The sequence below is a fragment of the Lygodium microphyllum genome, chromosome 21 (genome assembly GCF_053477565.2).
Source record: "Lygodium microphyllum isolate KBCC chromosome 21, Lygodium_microphyllum_v1.1.10, whole genome shotgun sequence".
Taxonomy (NCBI): Eukaryota; Viridiplantae; Streptophyta; class Polypodiopsida; order Schizaeales; family Lygodiaceae; genus Lygodium; species Lygodium microphyllum.
Genome location: NC_141155.1, coordinates 135609789 through 135625755, shown reverse-complemented (window position 1 = coordinate 135625755; position 15967 = coordinate 135609789). Strand labels below are relative to the sequence as shown.

Sequence of the window (15967 nt, the reverse complement as noted above, 5' to 3'; positions counted from 1 at the left end):
AGATGGACGTGGTGGTATCCACACCTCTGAGGTGTTGCATGTGCCAGGATTGGGGTATCATTTACTTTCAGTTCATAAGATTTGTGCTCTTGGCCTCTTGGTGGAGTTTGACAGTGATATTGTTGGAGTCCTTGATCGTGGATCGAGGAAGGTTCTCTCTATAGGGTATGAGGAGAATGGAATCTACAAATTGAAGTCTTCTTCAGCTCTTACTTCTCTTCTTTTTACTTCTTAGACACAGTCCGAGCTATGGCATGCTTGGTTTGGCCACTTGAACTACGAGTACCTTCGGAAGGCGTCGCGAGGTTCATTTGTCCGAGGCTTGCCGGACATAGTGGTGAGTCATCAGCCATGTATCTCTTGCATTCGTGGGAAACTGCATCGGGACGCGATTCCCAACAAAGCTTCTAGGCGGTCTACTTCACCCATGGAGCTTGTATCTACGGATCTTTGTGGCTTGATAAGGATCGAGTCCTTGAAGGGGAGCTTGTACTTCATGTTGATTGTAGATGACTACAGCAGGGTGACTTGGATCTATTTCTTGACTTTGAAGTCGGAGGCTTTCTCTCATTTCAAGGATTGGCTTCTCTTTAAGGAGAACCATTCTGGCCAGCGACTGAAGACCTTGCGTTGAGACAAGGAAGGTGAATTTATGTCTAATGAGTTTGCTCGCTTTTGTGCAGATAGGGACATTCACCAGGAGTTTGCTAACACCAACACTCCCCAAGAGAATGGCATTTTGGAGCAGAAGAACCGAAGTGTGATTGAGATGGCACGCACCATGATGGAGCGCCGACAGACACCTTAGCTTCTGTGGGCCGAGGCAGTGGCTACCGTAGTTCACATCCTTAATCGATCTCCCACTTCGGCCATTGATAGGATGACACCTTTTGAGGCTTACTTCGGGACTAGGCGTGATGTCTCTTATTTCAGGATCTTTGGGTGTGACGCTTATGTGCACATGCCGAAGACGCAGCGTGATGAGTTCGAGGCGGCCTCCCGATGACAGGTTTTTGTTGGCTATAGCTCCCAATCCCAAGGTTATCGTTTGTTTGATCCCGTTAAGTGGGATATCTATACGAGCCGAGATGTGCGGTTCGTGGAAGTACCGGCTACAGAGGGGGGTGAGGAGCACCCCGTCCTTGGAGATCCAGGGGAGAGTTGGACTCCCTAGACAGTTTCTTTGGAGCCAGAGCCTCTTGATGGAGATTCTTCTTCAGATTCAGAGTCTTCTCTTCCACCGGCCACCCCCAAGGAGCTTCCGCCGGTGGATGTTCCTGAGTCTTCAGCAGATGGAGAGCAACGGGGAGAGGTTCGTCCTCCTCCTCGTTGGGCCTGTGACACACTTTGAGATTCAGGGATCGAGGGGGTCCTTGAGGAGTGGGAACCGCAGGGTGGACCGCAGAGGTCACGGAGGAACTATGCACATTCTTTGGAGCTTGTCTGCTCCAACTATTGTTTACTGACCGGTGTTATGCAGGATCGAGAGCCCACCTCAGCGAAGGAGGCTTTGCAGTCTGGTCATTGGCGGAAGGCCATGGAAGCCGAGTTGGAGGCTATTGAGAGGAATGGCACTTGGTCTCTTGTGCCTCGTCCCTCTCACAAGAAGGTGATTGGTGTCAAGTGGGTCTTCAAGACCAAGTACCTTAGTGATGGTTCTTTGAACAAGCACAAGGCGCGCCTTGTTGCTAAAGGTTTTGCTCAGCGCCCAGGCATTGATTTCCATGATACTTTTGCCCCCATTGCTCGTATGGCGACTATTTGAGCTGTTCTTGCCTTGGCTGGCCATAGGAGATGGCCTGTTTATTAGTTGGATGTGAAGTCGGCCTTTCTAAATGGTGACTTGCAGGAGAAGATCTATGTTGAGTAGCCTCCTGGCTTTGGATCCTCGGATGGGAAAGTTTACAGGTTGAAGAAGGCCTTGTATAGCCTCAAGCAGGCTCCATGCGCATGGAACGAGAAGATTGACTCGTTCATTCAGTCGAAGTTGGGATATTGATGCTCCAAGGCCGATCTGCAACTCTATGTGCACACTTCCGAGGTTGGTCGTGTGTTGTTTGTGTTGTATGTTGATGATTTGATTTTGACAGGGAATCATGCACAGAAGGTCCGAGAGACCAAGATAGCTTTACATTAGGCATTCGAGATGATGAATTTGGGGCTCCTTCATTTCTTCTTGGGTCACGAGATTTATTAGTCTCAGAGGGGGATTTTCATGTCTCAGGAGAGATACATTCAGGAGCTCTTGGTGACTTTTGAGATGGAGACTTGTCGGCCCATTACTACTCCTAAGGATCCGAATTGGAAGGCCACTTCACACTCAGATTCTCCCGTGATGGATACTTCACGCTACCGTCAGTTGATCAATGATCCTTGATTTGGCTTCTCAACACTCGTGTTGATCTTTGTTTTGCTGTGGGCCTTTTGGCAGGGTTCATGACGGAACCCAACTAGGTGCATTGGTAGGCTGCCCTGAGGATTGTTGGGTATTTGAGGACCTCTAACTTAGGGATTTCTTATCGTGCAGGTTATAGATGCTTTAGATTTGGTTCTTGGAAGTTGGAGTGACTCAGATTGGGCTGGCGATGTGGACCACTGACGGTCTACTACATGCTATTATTTTATCTTGGGCACAGGTGTTATCTCTTGGAGTAGCAAGAAGCAGCCTACGGTAGCCCTTTCTTCTACTGAGGCGAAGTATCGGGCTGCGTTTTCCACCACATGTGAGGTTGTGTTGCTTCGGAGATTGTTGGAGGAGCTTGGCTGCCCTTAGACTCGTCCTACTCTTCTGCGGTGCGACAATGAGAGTTGCATTGCCTTGGTATAGAATCCAGTATTCCATGCCCGAATGAAGCACATTGAGATCCAGTATCACTTCATTCGGGAGAAACTTTTGGATGGGACCATTGATGTGGAGTATTGCAAGACAGAGGATAATCTTGCAGATTTGTTTACGAAGGCGCTTACCCAGGCTCTTTTTCTGCAGCATTCCAGATCCCTCAGTATTTTCACCCGTCCAGGATCTGAGAGGGGATGTTAGCCAGTCATTTCTTGGACAGTCAGTGCCATGTCAGCACAGTACAACAAAGGAGGTGCCACATCATCAGTGCCACGTCAATAGTGCAGTCGGACTGCACAGTCGGCCAGTTTTTTGCTGTCGGTTGCATTTAAATGCAGCCGACCTGATGCTGTTATTTATTATTTCTTGGCTATTTATAGCCGGTTCTTGTGGCACACTTGATTATCATTTTTCAGTGATTTCAGATTGTGATCTTGAAGATCTGTTGGTTGAGACAGACTGTGCTTGGGCTGACGGAGATCGAGGTCATCAAGTCGGAGACATACGCAGATATTTCCTCTGCCCCCTTGTGTATTTTTGCACTCTTATATAGCATACTACACCACAGATTTTCTGCGTTTACACTGTCTCCTTTTCTCTCTCTCTCTCTCTCTCTCCTCTCTGTGTTCACTCTTTCTCAGTCTTTGTCCTACGCTTCCGCATTGCTGCACTTTGACACAAATATCCGCAATTTCTTCTCGAGAGTAATCCGATGGGCAAATGTCTTCTGATGGTACAAAGAAACAATGCTTTGTCCACACTTTTTGCTATTTTTTGCAACTTGTGCACATGCACTAGGATAGAATCATGTAAACTCATAAAGAGGAAAGATCAGGCTTTAAAGTTTAGCTGATCCCATAAAGACACATGATCCATTGGTGATCCAATTGTGGGATTCTCCACTAGATAGGGAATAGGGTGGGTAACAAACTCCCAAAGATTGAAGGTATCAAGGATACACTCCACCTTGCATGACCAAAGTGAGTAGTTTGAACCATCAAGCCGGTCCTCTTTGGGTAAAGAAGGGAGTATGAGCACTTGTATAGAGGGTGCCATTGATGGCATATGGATGCCAGTAGAACATGCCTTTTGTGAAATATGGAGAGAATGGGGAGGAGGGGGTTCCCGAACAAACAGGCTAGGTGACTGAGCTTCACATTTTGCATGATAGTCTTTATAGTAATTGCCGCGTCCGAAGGAGTATGGAGAAGGCTCCTCATTTGTATCAACAAAGCTGTGAAATTGGTTGTAAGACATTCAAAATCCTGTAAGAGACCCGCAAGAAACCTGTGTTTTGGTTGTGGACAACCCCAAAACAGGAGGAAATGGCTATAGGATCACAAGGAAGTCAATGTAGAGGGTCCGCCTGGGGAGAAATACTGTCACTTGCAAGAAGAAAGCTGCGTTTTCGGCAAAATGCTGATGTGGCAAGGCCGCTTGGCAATTTGGGGTGGTCTCCTTTGCTATAAATCAACTTTGTTGCTCTCTTAGGCAATGATATCATGTGATTGCGCAACGAAAGAAGAAACACGAACACAAAGACAAAGAAAAAAAGAGAGATTGCAAGAAAAGAAGGAAAGAAATCTGCACTAGACAATAAAAAAATACCGAATGCAGAAGGATTAATCAGTCCCTGCACGCAGTCCACTGCATTAGTGAGGGCACTAGATCAGGTTGATGATGACGGTAACACCGGAGATGGAGAAAGATGACAGAGTTAGAGTGTGCACGTGCCAAGGAAGGAGGAAGATGAATGAATGATTTGCCAATTGAGTGGGGGAGACTATAAATAGCCAAATACCCCCAAATATGGCCGACTTGAAATTTGGGGCCAAAATATGGCCGATCAACATTTAATGCTCGTAAAATGCTAGGAAATCTCAGAAAAAAAACTTGGAAAATGTGTATAATGTCTGGTAGGTATGGCAGGCTGAGGTATGTAAAAACTACTTAGGAAATGCACACGAAATCCTGACTGAAGGAGAAAATACATTGAAAGGCAATAAAGTGAGTGCTCTAGAATGAGCTACCTCCTCCATCAAAACAAGTGACAGATAGGTTAGAGCTCCTTAAGTCCTTGTTTGACTCAAACTGAGGCTCACAGGCAAGAGATGGCAAGGCATGACAATTATGATTGCTAACACAATGCTCTCTCTGGCTCACATCTATCCCACACAATTACTTCACACTTGGGACAATGACATCAAAGCGGCTTTCCTCCATAGCCATCACTTGTAATCACCTCCAATGCAACCATTGCCATCGAGCACCACACCTTACTGGTTGTTGCTTGATTGCCTTCAGACCATTGCGTGTGAAGGAAACTGCTAGGGTTTGCATTGAGGACACACAAAGTGTACGACCACGACAAAAACACAAAGAGACAGACACAAACACAGAGGGCAAAACTCAAACCCTAAACGCAAAACTCAAAACTCAAACCCTAAACGCAAAACTCAAAACTCAAACACAAACAGAAGAAGGGAGAGACAGTGAATGAATGCTGTAAATGAATGTAAGAGTGTACAGTGTGCTCAAGGGCAGAGCAATGTTGGAGTGTGACGTCCACTGAAGACGGATCCCAAGTCTATGACCACCAGTTGGAGTGTAGGAGTGCTGAATAGTGAATGGCAGCATGCTGGTCACCAAAACACAGCAGTCTAGAGGCTGGAAATTGGTAAACGCAGCAGTGTACCACCGATCGAAGGTTGGAAATTGTGCACAGTCTGCTGTAAACAGCAGGCTGTAACAGTGTCTGAGAGTGTTAGGGCCTGCAATGCTGAAAAAGCAGGCTGGCTGACCTTGGAGATGATGGACAGCAGGCTGAACAGCAGTTTGGGACAGTTTGGAGCAGTCGCCAGCAGCTGAGAGCTGTCGCCTACAGCAATGGACAGGCTGAAGATAATGTGGCTGCAATCGATGATGGTTGGACAGCAGATGGAGGCGGGCTGCAGGCTGGAAACTAGGCGCCAATAGCAGTAGAGGGTGTGTGGGCTGGTGTAACCTGCAAACAAGGATGATCACTAAATGGGGACAGCCTGTCTATTTATAGATGTGGAAGGGCGTCCCAAAAAATTAGGGTTTTCACTAAACTCTCTCGAATCGCTTCTCGTTTTAGGGTTTCCACTGAACTCTCTCGAACCGCTCCCCGTTTTAGGGTTTTACTCTAAAAGAGCATTTTTAGTGTGTTTTGGGGCTGTTTAAGAGGCTAATCAGCAAGTAATGTATATTTTAGCTCAACACCCCCTCTCAGGCCTAAAATTGAGCTGAAAGGTTAGGCAAGCCATTGTGATGTTTATGTACCCCAAGGCGTCCCACCCCAAAGCAGCCAAGGCATCGGACAAAGGGTGCATGTCAGTTGCTCAGTGGCCTACCAAGACTACAGAGGCGATGGTTATCTTACCAAGGGAATCCAAGTAGGCACCCTAGAGAGGACAAGGCATTGGACAAAGGGTGCAAGTCGGCTGCCCAATGGCCTACCAAGCCCTACAAAGGCGGATTGAACTACATGGATTTTTTTTTTTTTTTTTGTTGAATAAGTGAAGTAAATTTGATGGGATGCGGCCGATTGAGTAAAAGTGACCCAGAAGACGGGAGTAGGGAGGGTACACCCAACACATCACAAAATAGTACAAGCTAACCCATCCACTCAGGGTGTCGACGACGAGGAAAAATAGGTGATGAGGTATCCATGTGATGAAGAAGGATGGTGATGTGGTAACAACAGCCACCGGTGGAAACAACTTAGGACCCGCGCAAGTGGTGCTGTGTACAATGAGATGCAAAGTATGCTATATGCTGAAGAATGCTCATGCAGCAGGTGCCCACTTGGATAGTGTCCCTCGTGGGAAAATTGTTCACTTCCCCAAGCGCCCTAGTACAAGGATGATGCAATTATGCAATGCAAAGGGTAAGGTACAACAGGGGGAAGAAGCCAATGTCGAAGACAAAGTGTTGAAGCCTGTAGAATACCAAGAAGGGTAGGAACCCCGTCTCAACCTGGATGTAGATGTTGAAGAAGGAAGAGGAGCCTAATGTCAAGTCTTCATATGGTGGCAAGAATCATAAGGAATGAAAGAAGATGAAGTGGATGAAGCACCCCGCTATAAGAGCAAGGTAGAAGTCATCGCCATGATAGCATCGAGAGAGATGTTGCACGATCTGTCTTGGGAGGGGAAACCGCCATGTTGGAAGAAGAGCAAGCACTCCTAGGATGATGAAACCATAAAAGGAACGGTGCGCATCTCCACGTCTCTAGTCTAGGAAGGATCAAAGCAATTTGCAAGTTAGCTCTACACTGAAAGAAAAAGCCCTTCAAAAGAGATGAGAATTTGCAAACACAGAGGTTAGTGGTGAGATGCTCCAAAGCAAAACAGAACAGAAAGAAAATCTAGCTGAAATAAATGCAATGAATGTGCATGTGTGTGAGTAAATGTAGCGGAAGACAAAAAAATGGAAAAACTAAGGATAATGAATCCTATGGGTCCGACTTTAAGAGTGCGAAAAATGAATGCTAGACTGACCTAGGGTATTTGAAAGGACCTAGAGTCATGCTAGTCTAAGAAGATGGCCACCATTGCGTACGTCGAGTAGCATGGCTCTGCCAAGGGAACGCCTGACAAGGTGGGGAGGAATGTGAGATAGATGCATGAAGTACAACAGGATCGGAATTAGTAGACCAATCAGCCAATCCCTCAGGGGTAGTGAAAGAGATGGGCTGTTGAGGTTGTACTCAAGCCACATGTCCAACAACAACAACAACGGGTGCTGAAGGAGCAGATGAAGCCGGAGCGGAGGGTGTAGCCCCATTGGACTGTGCAGTTGCAGCGGTTTGCTGAGGCTTTTTAGGTGGAAGACCTTGGGCCTTGGAGCGACACTCCTCGTCTACATGGCCTGCTCTCTAGCAGTGTGTGCAAAACCGGTTTTTTTTAGGGAGTTGTTACCAGATAGGTCTAGATTCTTTGGTTCCATGTGAGGAAGAGGAGTCACCCTTTGATTGGCTTGCCTTCGCATCTAGCGAGTTTTTGCCACTAGTGGTTGTCCCTCCCGAAGAAGAGGCAACCACCCCCCTTTGCTCTGAATAAGGCTGTGATGAGGATTTTTTGTGGACTTGATCGTACAGTCTTGCGTAATGCAAGAACTGTCACTCAAACTCGTAGAAGGTTGGCAATCTAGGTTGGGAGATGATGTGTTGAATGAAATTGAAATACTTGTCATGCAACTCATTCAAGAAGAATGTAACCTGATCGTCATTTGACTTTGGAGAGCCAATAGTGGCGAACAAGTAACCACCTATTTTTAGGGAGCTTGACTTTCAGATCATCCCCTTCCTTAATAGAGAACTCTTGAAGCTCAAAGTCGAGATTGATGCGCCAAGTACGATCACGAGCAGCATAGCGGTCGAGAAGGTGACTCCAACGCACTTGTTGCATGAAATTAGACCACAAGTGATGAAATTCGACCTGTTAAAACGTGTCTTATCCGTGAAGGTATTCGTGGCCGTTGCAACTGGAGTGATAGTGCTCGGAGATGGATAGTGTGAAAAAGTATAATGTGGATAGGATGGGGGAGTGGAGTACACTTGGGAATGGGTCCCAGAGTGCCTACTAGGCATGTGTGTAGTGTGCAAGGTGGGTCCATAGGTAGGGATGGGTTGACTAGGCATGGGCATGGTAGCCACATGAGGAACCCAAGGAGGTGGGATGGGAACACGGGAAGAAGAAGAGGGGAATCCTTGCGTAGGTGTAACCCAAAGAGAGTGTGAAGACGCACCATAAGCTGAGGCGTATGAGTGGTCATGGGAGATGTGAAGCTGGGGATAGTGAGGTGGATGCCTATCACAGTTGTCCCAGGAGATATGGGTGTGCTCATGTGCTGAAAGGTGAGAGGCACTGTGTTAAAGGGTGGCGTTCGCCCTAATGAAGTACCATGGTGCAAAGAGGTAGAGAATGGGGCGGAGAAGGAAAAGGTGCTAGGAGCGGAGATGGAAGTTCCAAACCCTAGGGTGTGTGATGCAGATGTGAAGTGTAATCCAAGGTTTTGGAAAGATGATGAGAGGTGTGATATAGAAGAGGGTGGGATGGGAGGGAAGTGAGAAGTGTGTGTGATATGCTCAAATGAAACGGAAGCTGTAGATGTATCTGAATTTCGTCTGCTTCGTGAGCGCCCTCTATTGAAGTTCACATACGCAAAGCCATCCGGATCTTGTAGCTCAAAAGAAGAAACAGGCGAGGGTTTTGATTCATGCAACACAAAAGAATTGTACAAACTTGACATTGGACCTGGCTGAGATGATGAAGATGGATTGCCAAACGTTTCGAATGCTGTATGTCCTCCATGATCGGAGAGGTGGCCAGCCTCACCAACCAGTCCAGATGTGGTAGCAAAACTGGTAGGAGGGGTGTAAACATCACCATACTTATTGCGATAGTACTCCTCAAAGTCCTCTATCATGTTAGTGAAATCTGGTGAAGGTGGAGTGTCGTCCTCACCGAGTCCATAACGCCGTCTTAGGGCCTCCAATGATGGAGAAGCCTGATAAGACATCATAGTAACTGGAGAAGAAGGTGTCTGGGACATTGTGATTCGGTTACGAGTCGTATTGTGTGCCTTGCACAAAGACTAGCTCTCCACAATATCCGCAAGATACTCTTTACAAGAGCACGGACTCTGATACCATGTGAAGGAAACTACTAGGGTTTGCACTGAGGACACACAGAACGCACGACCACGACAGAAACACAAAGAGACAGACACAAACACAGAGGGCAAAACTCAAACCCTAAACGCAAAACTCAAAACTCAAACACAAAAACTCAAACACAAACAGAAGAAGGGAGAGGGAGAACACAACTCTGAAGTGAAGGAATGCTGTAAATGAATGTAAGAGTATACAGTGTGCTCAAGGGCAGAGCAATGTCGGAGTGTGACGTCCACCGAAGATAGATCCCAAGTCTGTGACCACCAGTCAGAGTGTAGGAGTGCTAAATAGTGAATGGTAGCAGGTTGGTCACCAAAACGCAGCAGTCTGGAGGTTGGAAACTGGTAAATGCAGTAGTGCACCATTGATCGGAGGCTGGAAACTGTGCACAGTCTGCTGTAAACAGCAGGCTGAAATAGTGTTTGAGAGTGTTAGGGCTTGCAATGCTGAAAACGCAGGTTGGCTGACCTTGGAGATGATGGACAGCAGGCTGAACAGCAGTCTGGAGCAGTCGCCAGCAGCTGAGAGCTGTTGCCTACAGCAATGGACAGGCTGAAGATAATGTGGCTGTAGTCGATGATGGCCAGACAACAGATGGAGGCAGGCTGTAGGTTGGAAACTGGGCGCTAACAGCAGCAGAGGGTGTGTGGGCTGGTGTAACCTGCAAATAAGGATGATCACTGAATGGGCGCAGCCTGTCTATTTATAGATGTGGAAGGGCGCCCCAAAAATTAGGGTTTCCACTAAACTCTCTCAAACTGCTTCTCGTTTTTGGGTTTCCAGTGAACTCTCTTGAACCGCTCCCTGTTTTAGGGTTTTACTCTGTATTCTTAGTGTGTTTTGGGGCTGTTTAAGAGGCTAATCAACAAGTAATGCATATTTTAGCTCAACATTGCGTTGGCTTCTATCAACTCCAATGAGTGGCTGCCAATGGTTGCACCTCACCATGTTGCCATTGTTGCTGCCATTTGGTGGCTCTACCGCAAGATTGCCATGAACAACCCCTTGCCACTTGGTGCATCGCTGTCCATGTAGTCTCCAACATCCACCCTAGTCGTTGCCTCAACTAGAACTAACATTGCCCAGATTGGTTGCTACCATCCTTAGTTCAGACAATTCCCAAGTTTAGTGCACCTCTCAGCTGCTTGTCACCTAGTGATAGCATCACATAGGAGGCTATTGGAATCCACAGACATGCTTTGGGCCATTGTGTGTATCACTTGCATGCCATTCTACACTCCAACAATACTACTTGGATTTGTGCTCGACTAAGGAGCACCCTATTGCGTAGCAAGTGGCCCCCCTTATCGAGCATGTTACGTCTATTGTCTTTCACTCCACACACTTTCCAATCGCCAACTTGTCCCCTTTGAAAGCGCCACATCACGACATTGTTAAAAAAGAGGTCATCGTCTTACAAAGATGATGTCACAATAGGTGTCCCTTGTCGTGTTGACAACATCCATATGCACCATCCCATTGACCACATGATGTACCATTGTTCAGTTCATGCCATTGCATCCTCAAGCTTGCCAAGCCACCAACATGGTCCCCAGACCACATTCCCACTTGCTCGGCTGCCACATTAGTCAAGCTCCACTAGCTTGACACCCTTGATGCTAGTCATTGATTCACTTCTTTACCAACAAGTCCATGTTTTCATGTCTTCCCTTTCCAAGCACCAATTGGGTTAAAATTGGGGGTTTTAATCAAATTCACCCAATTGGGCTCCATTGTGGCAAAAAGTTTGGGGCTTTTCATCAATTTGAAGAAAATCTTCATCAAAATTCTGAAAATTTGTCACCAACGATCGTCATTTTTGGGGTTTTTCACCATATGCCTTAAATTTCCCTTTAATTTTGTTGGCAAATGTGGGACTTTTGTCAATTTCTGTCTGATTCATCCAAATTGAGGCCTAATTTCATGTTTGATGCAACATCAAGCATCATTAGCGTGAAATTCTTCAAATCTCCCTTTCATTTTTGGAAATATTTTGGGGCCTTGCAAATCTTGTTGGAACTCATCACATTTGAGGCTTAATTCAACATCCAATGTGACACAAGGCGACATTTGGGTAAAAATTCTCTCAAAATCTCTGTAATTTCATATTCAATCTGCTGCAAATTTTGAGGCTTTTGCCCAATTCTACTTGCTTTAGGCCCCAAACTCCATCATATTGTTGCATGAGTCAGATGAGGACATTAAGAGCTCTGACATTGTCTTTGTGAGTCATTTTATGTGCTTTAGGCGCTTTAGATGGAGGGTATATCAGTGCATTTCTTTTCGGGCACTATAGGCTGTCCTAGGCATCCACTTTATGGGATTGGTCACTTTATTACTACTTGACTCCAGTTTGCCTATTTATTGGTGGCCTGCCCTCTCATTCATTCATCGCATCATTGTGATCATTCAGCCAGTCCTTCTCATTCTCTTTCATCCCCATGCTATCCTCTTGCGCCTACATTGATGCTAGTGCTGCGTGTTGGGGTTGACCACTGTAGCCTTGTATCTTTCAACCATTGTAGTTAGTTTGTTCCCTCTCTCTCGTGTTCATTCAATCTCCTCCTCTTTGTGTTTACTTTCCCTTTCCTTTTTGTTGCACGCTCACATGGTATTAGAGCCACACGTGGTAGCTAGAGCTTCTTCGAAGAGGAGTTTGTCTACTGTTCTAACTAGTAGGTCCCATCATTAGGTAAGAGTTTTCTTGTGTTTATGGTACAAAAGAGGAGGGTGATGTGTTTTCTTCATCTTCCTTGTTGTTAGTTGCACTTAGAATAGCCCCTACATCTACAACCTGTGTTTGATCAAGGAGAGACTTAATCCATATCAGTGTGGTCAAATAGGTGGTGCTGCAAAGATCCCATAATGAATCTTATGAAGGTAGATTGGGCTAGTGATCATGACACGAGGTAGTCTACTAGTGGACATTGTTTCTTTCTAGGTTAGTCATGCATTTCTTGGCTAAGCAAGAAGCAACCTACTATGACTATCTCATATTGTGAAGCTGAGTACATGGCAGCTTTCACAATGATCATTGAATGTGTTTGGTTGTGCCATGTATTGGCTGATCTTCATGTTCATTTGGAGGGACCCAATCCTATTCTTTCTGACAGTCAAAGTGCTATTGTAGTAGGCACGGAATCTTGTGTTTCATGCTTGTATGAAACACATTGAGATACATTGTCACTATGTCAGAGAGAGATCACATGCAAGGGAGATTAGCATGATCTACATCCCCACACATGAGAATGTTGCAACTATTTTCACCAAGGCACTATCACGTGAAAAGTTTGAGGAATTTCGAAAATCCTTGAACTTACTACCTTTTGATGATTGATTTACTCCTTGTATTTCATCACATTGGCATTGGAATTGGTCAATTATGGGCAGTGTCCAATGTTTTAGTGTCTGCTGTGGACACACAAGTTAACAAGTTGTGTCATTGCTTCTAGAGTTAGTGTAACTCAAGTTAGGGATAGGTCAACTTATTTGACCTATTGTATTTTCATTCTATCATTCTAGTACTTGCATCTTTTGAGTGCAGGACAGCTGCCCACTCTTGCTCAGTCTTGTGTTCACACACACACACACACACACACACACACTCTCTCTCTCTCTCTCTCTCTCTCTCCCCCCCAAAAAAAAAAAACAAACACACCACCACCCACTCACTGCCACACACACCCCACAGAAGAAAGAAAGAAAGAAGAAAAGATTTGTATCAAAGAAGGTCAGAAGTTTTGACCTTTTTTATTAATGTATATGTCTGGATGTAGTAGTTAAAAATGGCCAAGTTGTCGACTAGCCTGGACTGCTTGAAAAAGCATATAATTTATTTTCAATGAACTTGAAAATATTTCAGGTACATGATATTGGCAACTTCCACAATTGCTATATTTTTAAAGTATGCATTCTACGTCTGTGATATGCTTCTGGAGGGGCAATGGGAAAACAAAGCAGTGTTCACTTTTTATCTGGAGCTTGTGCGGGATCTTCTTCATCTCTCCATGTACTTGTTCTTCTTTCTCGTCATATTTATGTAAGTATGCATACAAGCTCTAAATAACTTTGTTGAAAGATGCCTTCAAGTGTACTAGTTTGAGTTGCTGGTTCAGTGTCTCATGGATTGGTCAATCCAGAAACTATGGTCTGCCACTGCATCTTGTTCGGGAACTTTATGAGACTTTCCGCAACTTCAAATCAAGAGTTGCAGATTTTGTTCGCTATCGGAAGATAACATCGAATATGAATGATCGATTTCCAGATGCAACTCCTGAAGAACTTGGCAGGTAAGGCAAGTAATTATAGTTGTTGGCCTGGTTTTTCTGTCATGTTTTTGAGATATCCTACTTCCCAGGAGTGATGCCACATGCATCATTTGTCGCGAGGAGATGGTTGCAGCAAAGAAGCTACCTTGTGGGCATCTTTTCCATGTTCATTGTCTTCGATCTTGGTTGGAAAGGCAACAAACCTGCCCCACATGTAGATCTCCAGTTCTCGTACCTGAAGGCAGCCAAGCTGCAGCTGGTGGGGAGGTTGCAGCAGCTCCATTACAACCTCAGCAGCAGCCTCAGCAGCAACAGCTACAGCCGCCCCCTTTGCTACCTGGTACTTAATTTTACTGAGCTATGTGTACTCTTGATTAGCAATTCTTACTCAACTAAGGTAGTGAGGAAGAATACTTAGCTATGTGTACTCTTGATTAGCAATTATTACCCAACTAAGGTAGTGAGTTTCTTGCTTTTTATGGCTAATTTATTGCAAGCAGGGCAGGATGGTACATCTCATTTACATGGCATGAATATGCAACACCACCAACAGGGCCAAGTGTCTAGAGGCACCATATCTGGGGGATTCTATAATATGTCAGAGGCTTGGTGGCAAGCTGCAGCAGCTGCTGCTTCACAGTACAATTCATCATACGTGTACCCTGCTATGAATGGGAGAGAATACTTTGGGTATGTAATCTCATGTTGGTAGCAGGTGTTCTCAACTGTATTTTCCTTGCAAGTTCCATCTGTTTGTTGCATGAAAGTTGGGGAATATACCTGCATCTTACTAGCTCGATGTGTTTGTTTTTCTTCAGGTATCCTATGTATGTGTACTTTGTGCCACAAGCATATCTGGCACCATTTCTTGGACACAGGCTGAATGCTGAAGGTGAAAGGGAGGCTGGCCATTCAGATCCTCTTGGGCAAGAGAATGGAGGTTCAACTAGTGCCCAAAGATTTCAGCAAGGTCCTTATGTCCTACCATATGCCATCATGCCTGGGCTGTTGAATGGCGCTTACAGTCCTGTCATGTTTGAACAAGCCGGTGCCGAACAGAACCCAAAAGCTGAAGCTTCATCTAGTCAACCATCGATGCTGACATCATTGGAAATTCAGCAAAAACAACTGCAGGAAAGCATAGCTGTAAGTCAACTGATTGTTTGCTCTTTTGGAGATTGAGCTGTTTGGGGTTTTTTAAGTAACATTACTGTAAGGGAATAACTAGATGCTCCTACCACCCTCTTATCTTTGGATGCATGCAGATGTTAGAACGCAGGCTAAAGAAGGTGGTTGATCTACAGAGTCAGATAAACCTGGAAAAGGGCGATCATAAAGAAAGGGAATCTGCTGATGGAGGTGTTCCATCAGAGGCAGACTCCAAAGGGAAGGCTCCAATGTCTGAGGAGTGAAAGTGAGTCAACCTCTTATTTTTAGTGTGTCTTGTGAAGCTTGCTTTTGTCTTTCTCTCTCTCTAAAGATGACACTGGCCCTGATTAGTTTCTTAACCAGTGAGATGACTTCATGAAAAAAATGTGGTTGAAGCTGAGATTTGGAGCATACAAATGCCCAAGAAGCAAGCCAATGTCATTTGGTGACCTGCAGTTTTTCCTGATGCTGCTGTTGTGTAAAAAAGAGACCTTAGAAATGTTGCGAGAAGTTCGAGATTGATTGGTCTTAGGCAGACAAGATGAGGAATACACCTCGAAAAGCTGAGTGGCCACTTGAAAACAGGCGCAAGAAGAAAGTAATAAGGGCAGCTTGAATGCAGCTGATTAAGATCTAACTGGAAGCAAGCTTATTCCTTCTGTTCCAGATGTAAATGTATGAACTGAAAATGGTCAATGAAGCATGATTAATGTCAAGTCCTATTTTGTCACTTATTTGTTTGCATTCACTGCAATATATTGCAAAGATTGATACCATGGTATGATTTTCAATATGGTACCATGGTTTCGTCACATTGATGTACTGCATGTGCACCAAAAAGGCTGCTTCTGTGGAGGGGAAAAAGGATTTTCCATCAAAATAGTTATGAATGAGCTCTAAGATTTTCCATCAAAATAGGGCTATAAACAAGCTCTTTTGTTTGATTCTCTAAAGAGTTGAGCCCATTCAAGGAGACTGAAGAGTCTGTGGAACTAAATGGTTGTTCTTTGT

The 15967-nt window shown here is 45.2% G+C and overlaps 1 protein-coding gene across 3 annotated transcripts in view; it reads left to right on the top strand.

Annotated features, from left to right (window-relative positions):
• Positions 1–15690, top strand: part of LOC148018608 (ERAD-associated E3 ubiquitin-protein ligase HRD1B-like) — a 37937-nt gene extending 22247 nt beyond the window's left edge. The window contains exons 2-8 of one of the 3 annotated variants that reach the window (XM_087661638.1): positions 13402–13578; positions 13679–13828; positions 13897–14147; positions 14308–14497; positions 14626–14953; positions 15073–15221; positions 15320–15690. In XM_087661638.1, coding sequence (XP_087517764.1) covers positions 13402–13578; positions 13679–13828; positions 13897–14147; positions 14308–14497; positions 14626–14953; positions 15073–15219 — 1243 coding nt within the window. In that variant the 3' untranslated portion in view covers positions 15220–15221; positions 15320–15690. Of the gene's footprint in view, positions 1–13401; positions 13579–13678; positions 13829–13896; positions 14148–14307; positions 14498–14625; positions 14954–15072 lie in introns of all 3 variants that reach the window. The other 2 variants (XM_087661636.1, XM_087661637.1) reach the window with 2 other exon arrangements.
• Positions 15691–15967: the final 277 nt, after the last annotated feature.